The sequence below is a fragment of the Camelina sativa genome, chromosome 11, assembly GCF_000633955.1.
Source record: "Camelina sativa cultivar DH55 chromosome 11, Cs, whole genome shotgun sequence".
In the NCBI taxonomy this organism is placed as follows: domain Eukaryota; kingdom Viridiplantae; phylum Streptophyta; class Magnoliopsida; order Brassicales; family Brassicaceae; genus Camelina; species Camelina sativa.
The window spans coordinates 26,317,400-26,333,575 of record NC_025695.1 but is presented as its reverse complement, the minus strand read 5'-3'; the positions used below and the strand labels follow the sequence as shown (position 1 = coordinate 26,333,575).

The 16,176-nt window shown below is 33.0% G+C and overlaps 5 protein-coding genes and 1 long non-coding RNA gene across 7 annotated transcripts in view; 2 read left to right on the top strand and 4 right to left on the bottom strand.

Moving 5' to 3' along the window:
* LOC104728361 (pentatricopeptide repeat-containing protein At5g39350-like) overlaps positions 1–1,088 on the bottom strand; it is a 4,000-nt gene extending 2,912 nt beyond the window's left edge. Inside the window, exon 1 of the mRNA XM_019233152.1 lies at positions 327–1,088. Within this exon, the coding sequence (XP_019088697.1) occupies positions 327–936 (610 nt within the window). The 5' untranslated portion in view covers positions 937–1,088. The remainder of the gene's footprint in view (positions 1–326) is intronic.
* LOC104724289 (EID1-like F-box protein 2) lies at positions 3,427–5,177 on the top strand. Its single transcript, XM_010442747.2, has 2 exons — positions 3,427–3,657; positions 4,091–5,177. The coding sequence occupies exon 2, from the start codon at positions 4,100–4,102 to the stop codon at positions 4,847–4,849; it is 750 nt and encodes a 249-aa protein (XP_010441049.1). The 5' UTR covers positions 3,427–3,657; positions 4,091–4,099; the 3' UTR covers positions 4,850–5,177.
* Positions 4,997–7,315, bottom strand: LOC104728360 (pentatricopeptide repeat-containing protein At5g39350). The gene has a single exon (XM_010447349.2). The coding sequence runs from the start codon at positions 7,217–7,219 to the stop codon at positions 5,198–5,200; it is 2,022 nt and encodes a 673-aa protein (XP_010445651.1). The 5' UTR covers positions 7,220–7,315; the 3' UTR covers positions 4,997–5,197.
* LOC104728359 (myb-related protein B-like) lies at positions 8,359–9,247 on the bottom strand. Its single transcript, XM_010447348.1, has 3 exons — positions 9,100–9,247; positions 8,747–8,998; positions 8,359–8,636 (listed from the first exon to the last, which is right to left on the bottom strand). Exons 1-3 carry the CDS (start codon positions 9,245–9,247, stop codon positions 8,359–8,361), a joined length of 678 nt encoding a protein of 225 aa, XP_010445650.1.
* LOC104724288 lies at positions 13,558–14,487 on the top strand. The gene is made up of 2 exons (XR_757612.2): positions 13,558–13,650; positions 13,833–14,487. It is a non-coding gene; the product is annotated as an uncharacterized LOC104724288 (long non-coding RNA).
* Positions 14,516–16,176, bottom strand: part of LOC104724287 (histidine-containing phosphotransfer protein 3-like) — a 3,122-nt gene continuing 1,461 nt past the window's right edge. The window contains exons 2-7 of one of the 2 annotated variants that reach the window (XM_010442746.2): positions 16,074–16,164; positions 15,370–15,500; positions 15,203–15,274; positions 15,041–15,112; positions 14,871–14,943; positions 14,516–14,786 (exon numbers count right to left, since the gene is read on the bottom strand). In XM_010442746.2, the coding sequence (XP_010441048.1) occupies positions 14,733–14,786; positions 14,871–14,943; positions 15,041–15,112; positions 15,203–15,274; positions 15,370–15,500; positions 16,074–16,139 (468 nt within the window). In that variant the 5' untranslated portion in view covers positions 16,140–16,164 and the 3' untranslated portion in view covers positions 14,516–14,732. The remainder of the gene's footprint in view (positions 14,787–14,870; positions 14,944–15,040; positions 15,113–15,202; positions 15,275–15,369; positions 15,501–16,073; positions 16,165–16,176) is intronic. The other variant, XM_010447346.2, reaches the window with a different exon arrangement.

Here is a 16,176-nt window from a genome sequence, read left to right as displayed (position 1 = left end):
AGTCACAACATTAGGTCTTACGCCTTCAAACTGCATTAATCTACACAACTCTAAAGCGTTTCCCACATCCCCATCTTCAGTATATCCATTAATCATACAAGTCCAGGTGATCACATCCCTTTGCTCCATCCTGTCAAAGACAAATCTCGCCTCATCCATACGGTTACATTTCAAGTACATGTTCACCAACGCATTCTTCACCTCTATTTTATCCCCTAAACGCTTCTCTTCCACCAATTTATGAACATTTCTACCCATTTCCAAATCCTTCAAGTGACCACAAACAGGCAACATGGAAACAATCGTGACATGGTTAGGATCAACACCTTCATTTACCATCCAATCAAAGATCATCAAAGCATCATTCATATAACCATTCCTATAATACCCACTAATCATAGTGGTCCACGAGATCACATCTCTGTTCTGCATCACATCAAACACCATCCTCGCCATTTCAATCCTCCCAAGGTTCATATACATAGCCAACAACGCGCTCTGCACACACTTATCAGCACCATACCAACTTCTCAAGATCCTCCCATGCATAACCAACCCCAATTTCATCGATCTCAACTCTCCAGCAGCCTTGACAACAGAAAGGTATGTATAACCATCCGGAACACACTTAACTCCCTCACCAACCATCTTAATAAACACACTAACCGCATCGTGATACAATCCATCACGCACGTACATTCTGATAACAATGCTATATGAAAACAAATACCTTTCAGGCATTTCCTCGAACAGTTTCCGTGCATAAGCGATGTGACCGCATAAAGCATAAGTTGCGGAGAGAGTCGAGACAATGTGGCTGGAGACTCGACCGCCGGTGATGATGTGGCAGTGTAAAACCTTGGTTTTGGAGATTGATTGAGATTGGTATCGCTTGACGCTAAGTGCGTGTTTGGCTCTGCGCAGTACTTCGCTCATTTAAAACTCCGACGGTTGCGAAGAATATGACTCTAGTAAAAAGTTATCAAAGTATACCATATTTGTGAAATTAGCTAGTAAAAAGTTTTTGGCAGTAATAAATAACGTATAACGAGAAATAGTATTATCTATTTTAACATTTTTGAAGTACACTTTTGTGTCATTCTCTCTTTATCTTTGTATCCAAACAAGACTCAACTAAATTTTCTACAATCTTTACAACCAAACGCAATCATTTTCTTATTTGATAATATTAATTTCCTAAAATATATCTATTTAATTTAAATCAATATGTTAGATTAAAATATAGAGCTCAGATTACATTTTTGGAGTACAATAGGGTGCCATCACTTTTTGCCAACTTCGGGTCGGGGTTTTAAGTAAAATTATAACCAATTCAATTATCCGGATCCTCCTCAAGATTGCCGAATATTTTGGACCGGTTTTTAATCCATAACGTACTTATTTACATTCAATTAATGTCAATTAAAGCCCATTGCATCTTAGGAAAAATCTAATTTTCATGCCAAATTTTTAGTGCCGAGTTTGACAAAAAGAATTGATAACCCAAATTATTTAATCACATACCTATAATATAACAATTAACTAGGATTTAACCCGTGGTACACCACGAGACAATTATTTAATTTTATTTATAATGATGTTTGATTTTAGCGGTATTTAATTTAATAATAAAATTATATATTTTTAATTTTTAATATTTTTTATATTTAAGCGGTGATACAATTATTCTTAAACTATTATAATTTTATCAGGATAAAACACTAAAATTATGAATTATAACTATTTGTATAATGTATAATTAATCAGAATAATATTTTTTATTTATTTAAGATAATACTATTATTGTTTTGTTTGATATATAATTATTTAATTTAACTGATTGTTTATTTTTCAGTGTATACAGTTTAATGATTGATTTTTTTTATTTTTATTTTTATTTTGGGACACATATATAGAAAAGAAATTTGCTATTAATAAGGAATTTAAGTAGAATTAATTAGTTTCTATAAAAAAAAATTAATTTTGTCAATTTACCATATTTTAGTTATTGCTTTTAGTGCAATTTTGTAGAGACTAAAATTTTAAATAAGCAAAATTAAAAGGGCAGAACCCAAAATGTACTTCAAAAATGTATATTTAGATTCAAGATGAATACATCTCAGGAAATATCTAATTTGCGTTTAATAAACGATTACATATTTGGTAAAATCTTATTAGCTTAAATGTACATTATTAATCCAATAATATCAATTGAGAATCATAATAAGAATATGTCAGATCATTCATTCCTAGATCATAACTAATAAATCGTAAAATGTATATTCTCAACTTGCAAATCAAGAGTTTCTACAAAACTCTACCTACAAACATTAATAGAGTATATATATCAACAAAATAATAGATCCGTGGTATACCACGGGGTAAAACCTAGTACAATACAAAACTTAAAACACAACAAGGCTTACTTAGAATGAAAAATCAGTAAAAATATTTCGAGCAACATCTAACCANCTATTATAATTTTATCAGGATAAAACACTAAAATTATGAATTATAACTATTTGTATAATGTATAATTAATCAGAATAATATTTTTTATTTATTTAAGATAATACTATTATTGTTTTGTTTGATATATAATTATTTAATTTAACTGATTGTTTATTTTTCAGTGTATACAGTTTAATGATTGATTTTTTTTATTTTTATTTTTATTTTGGGACACATATATAGAAAAGAAATTTGCTATTAATAAGGAATTTAAGTAGAATTAATTAGTTTCTATAAAAAAAAATTAATTTTGTCAATTTACCATATTTTAGTTATTGCTTTTAGTGCAATTTTGTAGAGACTAAAATTTTAAATAAGCAAAATTAAAAGGGCAGAACCCAAAATGTACTTCAAAAATGTATATTTAGATTCAAGATGAATACATCTCAGGAAATATCTAATTTGCGTTTAATAAACGATTACATATTTGGTAAAATCTTATTAGCTTAAATGTACATTATTAATCCAATAATATCAATTGAGAATCATAATAAGAATATGTCAGATCATTCATTCCTAGATCATAACTAATAAATCGTAAAATGTATATTCTCAACTTGCAAATCAAGAGTTTCTACAAAACTCTACCTACAAACATTAATAGAGTATATATATCAACAAAATAATAGATCCGTGGTATACCACGGGGTAAAACCTAGTACAATACAAAACTTAAAACACAACAAGGCTTACTTAGAATGAAAAATCAGTAAAAATATTTCGAGCAACATCTAACCAACATATTGTTTCGGTGGTTACATTTTTCAGTGGATATGCTTGAGCACGCAAAATCAACGTCAACAGTTGTTTGCGGAGTCCAGTAAGTTAGTCAAACAAATAGCTCAGAGTACCGTAACATACACCTTACCGTACCTGAACATAGCTCAGAGTCGTTCAGACAAATTTGTACATAGAAAAAAATGAAAAAAAAATTAGGAAAGAAAGCAGATTTGCTTCTCTCTCGATTCTTTGCATGCATTTGCTCATGTACAAAATTCATTTCTGGGTATTGCTGGAAATAGCTGTCTTACTTGAAATGTTGAACCTTTACCCTTTTTTCTCTGGTCAGATTTTGTGTTCTCCATAGAGCTCAAAACCCTAATCTCGATTCTTCTACTCAAAAGTTTCGCACTTCTATAAGCTAAGGTGAGAGATTCTGTTACCATGAAGATGTTTTCACATTGTAAGAATCATGGTTCTGGAAAAGAAGTTGATAAGGTTCATTAGTCATCTTGGGGTTTAGGGTCTTCATTGGTTTTATCGAACTTTTATGTAAATTTGTATCTGATTGATTCTTAGTATTTTTGATTTTGGTCTTGTGGGCATCTTAAAAGGTCCTATTTTTACTTAATTTAGGTTGACCTATGAATTAATTTGATTGCATAGCTGTTTATATATCTATAAAGAATGCATCTTTGATTTGGTGTAGCATTTATGGTCAGCTTAACAATTAGTTTAAGTGTTTTTGCTTTACTTAATGCATTTGTTCAATGAAAATTGCAACTTGTGTGGTTATGTACTCTATATGATATTTATCGTATCTAAAGATTGGTTTTGCTCGATTTGGTTGTTCTGCTAGGTTGAGGAAATGATTATAGCAAAGCAATACCGTTGCATTCACTCGGCGACTTGTCATTGCACGAAAGGACATATTAGTGAAGAAGTATTGTTTCTTATGGTTCAGCATCTAAACTGGAATCCTAATGTAATTGCGACTCTGTCTTGTGTTTGTAAATGGTTTGATGATCTCGCTAAGCGGTTACTGTGGAAAGAGTTCTGCAGAGGTAGAGCGCCTAAGATGATGTCTGACCTTCAATCTAGTGGTAGCCATAGTGTTGATGGGAGTTGGAGAGCACTTGGGAAACTTTTGATTTACTGCTCAGGTTCGAGTAAAGGTGGACTCTTTAACGATGTTCAAATCCCTGGTCATTTTGTTCATAGAACTCGCTTCTCTAGAACATCTGGAAGGAGCTTTCTTCCTCCACAATGTCGAACTGATGATATTCTCTATGTTTCTGATCCTTGTGAACATCTTGATCAAGGGGAAGATGGTGATTTGGGATTCTTCCGTGGGATTTTTAAATCGTTTTCAATGTCAAAGGTGAGGAAGTTGCTTATTAAGAAAGGGACACCATTTCATCCTACAGAAGTTTGTCCGTATTGCAAAGCGAAACTGTGGAGTATGCTTCAGGCGAAAATGATACCACAGAGTGCTAGCTGTAGATTGGGAGCTTATGAAGATAGCATTGAGTATTATGTTTGCCTCAATGGGCATATGCTTGGAGTTTGTACACTCTTACCCTTGTCTGATTCTGAAGGGGCCACCGAGTTTCAGTGATTGGAAATTTTCGACCTTGTGTTTTCCTTTGCAGGAAATGCTTGAATCTCTCTCTGTTTCTATGTTACTTGTGAATTATTGTTGCTAAACTTTGGGAATCATCGCTTTGCACAGAGTTGGTATGTCATAAGCTGAAGGTTTACAAGGTTCGATGAAGAGAGATAACGATTTCAGAATCTCAATCTACCATTGGTGTGTGCATCTACAAACCATTTTGTTGATTTTGTACATGTATATGTATGAACAACACTTGCAAATTGTAATAGACGCATTTGTTTCCGTTACATTTATGATCGTTTGACCCAAAAACTGCCAAGGATCTCTCTTCTTTGAATCTCTCATAATTTATCAACCTGAGTTACTTCTCATCTCGATTATGCTATGACCCGGTTTCTTTCTCAATCCAACATCCTCCATCATCTTTCTCACCTTCTCCGTATCTTTCCATCGTCCTAAAGCTGCATAGATATTTGCCAACAGCACGTAATTCCCTGTGTTCTCTGGTTCAAGCTCAAACAGCTTGTTTGCTGCCATTTCTCCTAGCTGGACATTCTCGTGCATGACACAAGCAGCAAGCAATGCACCCCAAACGGTTGAGGTCGGTTCAAATGGAATTGTTGTAATGACACTGTAAGCTTCGTCTAACCGACCTGCTCGGCCAAGGAGATCAACAATGCAAGTGTAATGGTTTGATCGCGCTACCGTTTTATAATTTTCAAGCATAAACCTAAATAATGTCAAGCCTTCTTCAACCAAACCGGAATGACTACAAGCATTTAAGGCAGAAGTAAACGTGATTTCGTTTGGCGTCACACCAGACCGAACCATTTCCATGAAAACTAGCAACGCGTTATGACCATCTCCATGCATCCCATAGCCAGATATTAACGCACCCCATAGAACTACATCTTTGCTCTTGTGTTTCTCCTGGATTCCATTGAATATGTTGTGAGCGGATTCTAAAGTTCCACACTTTGAGTAAACATGAACCAGCCCTGTAGCAGCATCAAGGCTTGACATAAACCCGGTTTTCGTTAGATAGCAATGGATATTCATTGCTTGGCGCAAATCTGCCAAAGTTGCATATGCTGGAAGGAGACTGTTTAACGTAGCAATGTTGGTTTCAACATCTTCCCGTCGCATCCATTTGAACAGATGCAACGCGTCCCTCACAAGTTCGTTCTGTACACAACCAGCAATAATTGCACTCCAAGGACCAGTATGGTTTTTTGAAGCCCCTGAAAATACTTTAAAGCAGAGGTCTATGCGATTGCATTTAGCATACATGCTGATCAAAGATGTTTCCATGATGATATCAGAGTAAACCTTTTGCCTAATTGCCCAACCATGTAAACATTTACCATCATTCAGCTTCAAAGCATCACCACATGCCGAAACAAGAGAGACAACAGTCACAACATTAGGTCTTACGCCTTCAAACTGCATTAATCTACACAACTCTAAAGCGTTTCCCACATCCCCATCTTCAGTATATCCATTAATCATACAAGTCCAGGTGATCACATCCCTTTGCTCCATCCTGTCAAAGACAAATCTCGCCTCATCCATACGGTTACATTTCAAGTACATGTTCACCAACGCATTCTTCACCTCTATTTTATCCCCTAAACGCTTCTCTTCCACCAATTTATGAACATTTCTACCCATTTCCAAATCCTTCAAGTGACCACAAACAGGCAACATGGAAACAATCGTGGCATGGTCAGGATCAACACCTTCATTTACCATCCAATCAAAGATCATCAAAGCATCATTCATATAACCATTCCTATAATACCCACTAATCATAGTGTTCCACGAGATCACATCTCTGTTCTGCATCACATCAAACACCATCCTAGCCATTTCAATCCTCCCAAGATTCATATACATAGCCAACAACGCGTTCTGCACAAACTTATCAGCACCATACCAACTTCTCAAGATCCTCCCATGCATAACCAACCCCAGTTTCATCGATCTCAACTCTCCAGCAGCCTTGAGAACAAAAGGGTATGTATAACCATCAGGAACACACTTAACTCCCTCACCAACCATCTTAATAAACACACTAACCGCATCGTGATACAATCCATCACGCACGTACATTCTGATAACAATGTTATATGAAAGCAAAGAGCTTTCAGGCATTTCCTCGAACAGCTTCCGTGCATAAGCGATGTGACCGCATAAAGCATATGTGACGGAGAGAGTCGACACAATGTGGCCGGAGATTCGACCGCCAGTGATGATGTGGCAGTGTAAAGCCTTGGTTTTGGAGATTGATTGAGTAGCTGCATAGTGATTCAAGAGAGATTGGTATCGCTTGACGCTAAGTGCGTGTTTGGCTCTGCGCAGTACTTCGCTCATTTAAAACTCCGACGGTTGTGAAGATTAAAAGAATCTCTCTTTATTGGGGTCGGGTTTGTAAAAAGAACGCGACAAAGAAGATCGAAGTGCGTGCCGGATTATAATTCCCCACGAGTACTGTGTGTCGTTTTCTTTTTCTTTTTCTTTTTTTTTCGTTGGTAGAACAAAGGGAGAAAAACTCCCATTATAAAAGAAAACGAACAAACATAAATACAAATTTGTTGCGGTATTGTACCTCCGAGACAAGTTCATCAACACAAGTCGGACTATCCTCCAACAAGTGAAACCCCAACTGTAGAGTCAGCCCTGGCTCAAGTGGGATGGACAGAGTCAGCCCAGGGACCAAGCTTTTTACTTAAAAATTATATAAGAAAAGGGGTCCAAATTTTTGTAAAAATATAAAAATATCCCCAAAATAATTCATGAAAGATTGCAAATGTTTTCGCTTTTCTTTTAACAGTTTAAAAATTGTTAGGAAATAATTCACATTTTTAACAAAAACTCATTAAAAACCCCAAAAAAAATTTAATGTAACAAAAATTCCAATAACTATTTTTTTGCCCAAGGGCTCTAGTTTATGTTGAGCCGGGGCTGTGTAGAGGGAACGCATAGTTTTTTTTTTAAACAAGTTTTTTTTTTTTTGCCAGCTAAAAACAATTTTTTATGATAACGACTTTACAAAATCGAAATTATTACATAAGCAGAAATATGCCTCATATACTAAAGGAGAAATTTTTACACAATTTCATAACTTTCCCCTTAACTCAAAACTAGTTATATATTGAATTTAAACCATTAACCATTTATTAAATAGGGATATATCATATATATGTATAATTTGTCTGAAATATATCAAAATGACATTTTTGTGAATCCAAAAAAGTATTAATTCGTGCTAAACTATAATCGACATTTTTCTATCAAATATAACAAATATTGAGAAACAAAGGTTAGAAAAGGTAAAATACTTTAAAATTTTGAAATGCGGAACAATAATCAAAGTGGATGCCGTTATCACGCGATCTAAGTTATTGAATGGAAGATCTTGTAGATTTGCTCAAAATTTGAAACCAATCGCAGTAAAAAGTTTGAAAATTTGAAATCACATAAACTTTCTTTTTATAATACTTTCTTCTCTTTTAAGAATCGCCTACCCCAAGAAAATCTATAAACTTCGGTGGTATCTTGGCCTTTGTATCTTCTGCTTTTGATGGTAATGATGATGATGATGATGATGATGATGGTTGGGAGATGGAGACATGCGGTGGTGCGGACATTGCCAAGGGAACTGCAGGTACGATAGACAAGTGATGATGAAGAGCTGAGTATTGCATTGCTTCTGTGAGGTCAGTGGTTTCCTCCTTTGGCATCTTCCTGTTAGAGTTATTGATCTCTCTACTTTCATCACTTGCACTATCTGTAAACCACACAATTAAATGGTTTGTAGTGTTCAAAACCTTATAACAAAATTTACATGAGATTAATGTAAGGTTTATCTCATGTATAGTTTATATATGTTTATCTCACCTTCCGTTGTGTCATTTGTGGTTAGTTCATGAGGAGAAGTGGATTGCTTCCTAGTCTTTCTTTTCATGATTCTGGTCCAATTGTTTATCACTGCTTCGTCAGATCTTCCAGGGAGAAGCTTAGCGATCAAAGACCATTTGCTACCCAATTTTTCATAAGCTTCAAGTAGTATTGCTTCTTCTTTATTAGTGAAACTTTTCTTGCTGATCATTGGATCAAGATGGCGAGACCACCTTGCTCTACAAGTCTTGCCTTCAACAAACAAAAAACGAAGAAATGTGATTAACAAAACCACAAGATATATATATATATATATATCTCAAAACATAGTGATGAGTAACAAAATTTATTACCTGTTCGTCCTTGTATTTTTTCTGCTATCTGATTCCAGTTTCTAGGACCATACTCAGCCACAAGCTCTCTGAGTTTCAAATCCTCTGAAAGCTTCCATTGGTCTCTAGACGAGCTAATTTTCTCCTTGTTCCTCTCCTCGTGATTCATCCTTTCCAATGATGCAATATTGTTTTCTCCAACCTCATTGTATGGTCTCTACAAATGGACGTCACAAGCGTACATTGATTAATGTGTATCAAAAACTCAGTTCCATACATTCAAAAACCATATATATAGTATGTGAATGTGATTTAAAAACCGGAAATCCGAAGAGAGCGCCCAAAGATAATAGTAATAATAATTCAAACACACACATCTTTTTGTTGTTGTTATGTGAAGAAGTAATAAGAACCATTTCAATAATCTGAGAATTTTTTTGTCTTTGTTTCTTGGATATCCAGGTATTCCTAAACATATCTATCGATACAAACGAAATATATTGCTCCATTTGTTTTCAAAGATTTATTAATAATCTGCTAATAGTCAATGATGACGACAAAGAATGATAAATCTATATATTTGATAACAAAAATAGTGATTGAACTAGCTAGTCAGAAAGATATGATATGTTTATACCTCAAGAGTTGATAAAGTAGATTGCATTGTTGTGAAACTTGGATCCCAATACTGTGAAATGACTGATGAGACACTCTTAAGATTTATTTTCGACAACATTACAAATTATACGTTTTCTTTGAGAGAAACCGGGTTCGAACCCAGATTTGATGAGAAGGCTGTAGAAGTGAGTACTAGTGTCGTACTTAATTCTTCTCGAGACACTACTAAGATATATAGTATATTGTGGTTTTAAGTAATTACCATATGAATGAAATGTTTAAATTTGACCTTCAACCATACAATAATGGTGATAAATGATTTCAACAATTTTGACTTATTGTAGGGTGTTTATTTTAATTCCCTACCTTAATATGTTATTTTTGACTGATTTTTTTGGTAGTTTTTTAAAGAAGAGTTGTTGGATGATATATTTGTTTGACTATGTTATTTCACTTAATAGCAGACTTAGCAGTAATGCAAACTTACTTTTGATAAACAAAAACAACTTTTCCTCACTTCTGGTGTTGCCACGTCAGCCACTTCTTCTTAGATTTTGTGGGTCTTATAGATTCTAATAAACCCTTTAAACAATCATACAAATGACAAACTGATCCACTAGATTTCATCCAAAGTTTGTAGGGCCAGTACTATTTCATTCAAAGTTTCTAGGCATAGCACTATATTTAAATCCTATGGATTCAACCTGATAAAGCTTCGCGACAGCAGTGTGAAGGATGTTCCACCTTCACACGTTTATCTTCTCTTTAACCCTCGATCCATGTCGTTTCACCATCCGATGTTGCAACACATACCATTCAATTTCAATTTCTCCATTCCTCTGTACTTTCACATATATGTTCATGTCTTCTGTCACTAGTGCAATGGCTTCGTTTGTAATGGCTAATTATGTTGTTCCAAAAACAAATATTCTATCTATAGAGAACATCTATCCCTCGATCATAATTCGAAAAAGCATTAAGTAGGGAGCAAACAAAATAGGGATTAAGGAGACTCTAATTTTATTATTCAACCATAAAAAATAAATAAAAAAAATATATATAAAGAAAAGAATAAAGCATCTACCAGATATATGTGAAGTAAAACACTGAATTTGGAATAATATTATTACCTATTTGTACCTAACTTTCTTTCGTGTATCGTTTATGCTTAGTTCTTATATATATATGTGCATCATATGGTTAAGACACATAATTATAAGAGACAAATTAAATATTTTCCTCAAGAAGACAAGAACTATGATTAGAATCTCCATTGATCTTGTAATTATATATCATCATTTCTAGCTACAAAACATTCACCTAAGCAATATTTTTTTTACTTGAAAATAAATTTAAATATTCATTTAGTGAATATTTCTGTTAATTATAATCAATAGAAATTTTAAATAAAAATAATTATCTAAAAAAATAAAATGTTAAAATAAGAAAACAATACTATAATTTTTATTAGTGGTAATAATATAATTAAAATTTTCTATTAAACTGATCATAATTTAAAATTTAAATGTATTATTGAGTTTTAGAATGGAAGTAAATTTTAAATTTATGGTAGAATTAAAAAAATTATGTAATTGCGTATTATTGAGTTTTAGAATGGAAGTAAAGTTTAAATTTATGGTAGAATAATTTTTTTTTAATGTAATTGTGTATTATTGTGTTTTAGAATGGAAGTAAAATTTAAAATTATGGTAGAATATAAAAAATTCTATAATTGTATTTGTAAAATTTTAAACAGGAAAAATAAAATTAAAAGTGAAATATTATTTTATAACATGATCAAAAAGGAAAACAAATTTGATATTTCATAAATTGAATCAAATGCTTCTAATACAAATTTAAGTATTGGAAGATAGTAATTAAAGAGAAAATAGTTATAATATATCTTGAAAATCATTTTTCAGTCTAATATGTGTTATATGTGAGCCAATAGAAGGTGGGGTAGATGTCAAAAGGAGTGCATCATCAATAATGACGAAAGAATTATAGTTTAAAGTGTTTGAAAATAAATTAGTAAAACTGAAAAAAGATAATAATACACAATTACACATGACTAAATTAAAATCTATGACATCTCATTAATTATGTGAAACAAATGAGTTTGTAGAAAAATAAATTACATACATTATTAAATAGATTATTAGATTCCAAGTTAGGTTTAACCGTTTGGCCATATAATCATGGAAAGTGGGATAAGATAGGCACATTCATGATTTGGTCGTTTATGGTACGTTGCAATTACTTCGATGGGTAAAGCAAACTCGGTAAAGATGTTATAACGATATGATATTATATTTTACTTTTACAATAAGTAATATTCATGAGATTCGGTATATTCAAATTTATACGGAATAATGTTATGTTAGTGTCAACATCTAATCGTAACAAAAAAAATTAATTATGTAAAATAAATAAAATGTTAAAATAAATTAAAACAATATTATAAAAATTTTATTAGTGGTAATAATATAATTCAACTTTTCTTTTAAACTGATCATAGTTTAAAATTTTTAAATATGTTAATGAGAAAGAATGGAATTAAATTTTAAATTTATAGCAGAATAAAACAAAATTTAGGTAGTTATATTTATAAAATTAACCAAGAAAATGAAAATTGAAAGTGAAATATTAATTTATAACATGATCAAAAAGGAAAACAAATTTGTTATATCATAATTGAATCAAATGCTTTTAATCCAAATTTGAGAATTTGAGTATAGAAAATAGTTATAATATGTCTTAAAAATCAATTTACAGTCTAATATGTGTTATATGTGAGCTAATAGAATGTGCAAAGAAAGTAGATGTCGAAAGGCAACAAGTGTATCGTAGATAGTGACAGAAAAAAAAAATTTAAATATTTGAAAATAAATTATTAAAACCAAAAAAGATAAAGATATAAGATTGGAACCTATCCAACTTATGATCTGGAGATTCCAACCTTAATCCCACAGAAAAATGGAAACGATGTGCAGATAGTGTGATTGACTCGCTTAATCAGTGGGTTAATCGAATCACTCAAAATAAGGATGTTAAACTTATCAACAAACTTAATCCGCAGATTCAAACAGGCCTAAGAAACTCACTCTTAAAAGTAATGAATAAATGACAAAGACTCAAACTATGACAAAAGAAATGGTTCTTATTACTTTAAAGATGAGCAAGGGTGTGTTTACAAAGAGGAACAAACTGAGCTTATATAGACTTGAAAATAAGACTACTCTAACTTTCTAAAAGTTTGAAGAAGGAAACAAACTTAATGCATATGGCCGTTGGACGAGACTGTGGTGTATCACCATATAAGGAATGTCTTGTATTAGATACATTCATTATTTTGAATTAGAATATTTATTATTTAAATAACTTATCAATAATAGAGCAATAGATCTATCTAATTAAGTTGATTAAATTAATATTTTGTAAAAAACAAATTGTTCATATTGGTTAAATCATAATTGGAATTGAGAATACAATCTTAAATACTAAAAAAACAAACAAAATTAACAAATAAATATAACTTAAAATTTAAACATTTTTTAGTTACAAATAACTTGCCCTGCAATGTAATGTAAATTAAAATATATTTGGAATATATTTTTTTGTTAAGAAATAGTAAGTATGAAAACAACAATATGCAATATTTTGGGTATTAAATTACACGTTTTTCATTAATATATGTATCATTTTTCTAACTAAAAAATTAAGGTATAAAACGTTTGTAAAAAAAGTTTTGTTCCTTTTCTTTGGAAAAAAAAAAAGTTATCTTTAGTTTTCCTTAAAGGGCCAAATAGAATCAAACCCAACTCAATTAAAAAAACTAACCGACTCTCCTCCGAACGTATAAAAAGGCGCCACCCTTTCAACCAAATCTCTCCTCAAGTCTCTCTCTAATTATCTCTCCCGTCGAAACCATGGCCGAAAGAGACACCGACCCTAGTAAGATCTCTCTCTCTCTCCCTAGTTTGATTTGATTTCATATGGTCATAAACTCATAGTATAGTAGATATATATATGGATCTCTGATTGTTTATGATTCTTGCACAGAGTCGATGATGAACTCTTCCCTTTCTTTCTTTTTTTTTGTTTTTTTATCTACATTAATATTATTTTATTTTCAGGCGATAGATGGAATAGTTACTCAAATGTTTGTGGACATGCTTTGGAAGGCAAGGCTGTTCACTGGGGACAGTTTGATGTTAATAATCTCAAAACCTTTCAAAGAAGAAAAATTCTACACTGTTCTTGGGGATTTGAAAGCCAGTGGTTACAAAGTTTTCTTAGAACAACCTGATTCTATGGCCACATTTGGAAGCTGCATGTGGTCTGCTAATAAAAGCTTCATTGATGGAGGTGGCCAAGGATAATGAAAATTTTAAAGATGAGTAAGAGAAAGAAGAAACTCTCACTGAAGAATGGAGAAGACTCATCTTCAGAGGGCAGTAAAGAAAGGAAGAAGCACAAGCTATCGAAAATGTCAGTCACACGGGAAGAAATGAACACAAGCGTGAATTCCAGCTTCGGAAAACAAGTTCAATGTTCTCTCCTCCAATGCCACTAAAAGATGGTCTGGCCTATTGGTTATGACTTGAATCAACCAAAGAAGATTACTTTTGTGCGGTTGAAATATTAATACTAGCTTAACGGTTCCACTTAGGTTTTAGCTTTCTTCTTGATGTGTCCCCTTACCACTATTGTGACGGTTTCAAGTTTCTCTGGGGACAGTTGTGATACTTTATGATGATCCTGTTTCTAGCATCATTCTTGGTTTGTTCATATTGTCTTACAAAAAGCAAATTCATACTATTCAGAATCAGATCACCATCAAGATTCAAGAGTCAAAATAGATGATATCAAAAGTTACATAGTACTGATCTATGAACAACAATCACCTCTCTTTACCACACATTCTAAAGAGTCTTTTTTTCTAAACAACAAATCCAAGTATTAGTAGTGCCTGAAGAACGCAAACGGATCATCACCATCATCTTTGCTTGTTCTGTTCTTGACCAGTCTAGTTTTTATATATCCACCTGAGGGATTCTACCACCAGCTTGGACAATCTGTTGCTCAAGCTGCAACAAAAACAGAATGCAAGAATAATTCATGAAATCCGAAAGCAAGAAACTGACAACAATTCACATAAGCCTTTCACTCACATTGAACAGATCTTGAAGTTTTGCCCTTAATGTCTTGTACTCGATATCCACCTGCTGCAAACATCTCACACACCTGTAACACCTAGACCAATTAGTCTCAGCAATCATATGTAACATAGAAGAAATATGAGATTCTCCTATACAAAGGTCCGGAAAAAAAGAAAGCTGACCCTTCAAAGTTCTGAGAGTCGCAGCAGTCCTTGAGGGTAACACAAAGACCTTTGACTTTCTTGGCGCCAACACTTCATAAAAACAAGAAAGGAGCTCTTCATTGAGACTAGATCCAAGATTTAGACAATAAGACCGAGATCGTACCCATCAACGAAACATACCTTGAGCTACTACCTTTGAGTTGGTGAACAGTAGAACCCACCAGCTTAAAATCAACATTTCCTGTCTGATCTCTGAATATAAATATGAACAATTATTAAACCATATACGCTAGCTGGTGATGTCTTGATGATAAAACAAGAAAAAGAATGGTAAGGAAAACACTTACAAAGCTCTAGCCATATTACTGATAAGCTTCTCACAGTCTTCAAAGAAAAGAGTAACAACCTCAGCCACAAAATCAGGACTACATTCATCTTGCAGCTTTTTCAATTCAGTGAATTGATCATCCAGAAACCCCTTCACAAACCAAAAGATAAAGAATCTCAGAAACCCATTTTCACAAACACTAAACCCAATTCTTAAAAGCCTCAATTCCCCCAATACATAAGCTTCAATAAGAATCCTAAAACCAGCAGAGAGACAACTTTGAAAAAGAGACACTAACTCATTTCATAAACGCTAAACTCAATTTTTAAATCCCCAATTTCCAAATACAAGCTTCAAGAAGAACCCTAAAAACAGCAGAGAGCCATCTCTAAAAAGGAGAAAACTTTGAGAAAATAGACACTAACCCATCTCCTAAAATCCCCAATTGCCATATACAAGCTTCAGTAAGAACCGTGGAAACTGTAGAGAGCCAGCCATCTCTAAAAAGGAGACAACTTTAAAGAAGGAGACTATAACCCATTTCACACAAACACTAAACCCAATTCCTAAAATCTCCAATTTCCAATTTAGAAGCTTCAATAAGAGCCCTAAAAACTGAAAAGGAGACACCTTTGAAACTTAAATCACAATTTCTGAGTTCCCTTCACAAGAAAAGTAATCACTTTTATCCTGAATCTCTTAAGGGCAGATGCTAAAATTTACCTGCTGATAGAGAGAAATGGTGTAATCACGAAATTGTCTCTGTAACTGAGCAATGAGAGTGTCCATGGCGAAACAGAGAGAAGGAGGAGATGTGAAGTTTGAT

What these genes read in the sequence shown, in the direction of transcription:
- LOC104728359 (XM_010447348.1), bottom strand. Translation starts at nt 9,247, where the DNA reads ATGAATCACGAGGAGAGGAACAAGGAGAAAATTAGCTCGTCTAGAGAC. An exon ending in AAAAATACAAGGACGAACAG is followed by an intron (nt 8,999 to 9,099) that starts GTAATAAATTTT and finishes TGTTTGTTGAAG; the next exon opens with GCAAGACTTGTAGAGCAAGG. An exon ending in CACAAATGACACAACGGAAG is followed by an intron (nt 8,637 to 8,746) that starts GTGAGATAAACA and finishes TGTGGTTTACAG; the next exon opens with ATAGTGCAAGTGATGAAAGT.
- LOC104724289 (XM_010442747.2), top strand. Translation starts at nt 4,100, where the DNA reads ATGATTATAGCAAAGCAATACCGTTGCATTCACTCGGCGACTTGTCAT.
- LOC104728360 (XM_010447349.2), bottom strand. Translation starts at nt 7,219, where the DNA reads ATGAGCGAAGTACTGCGCAGAGCCAAACACGCACTTAGCGTCAAGCGA.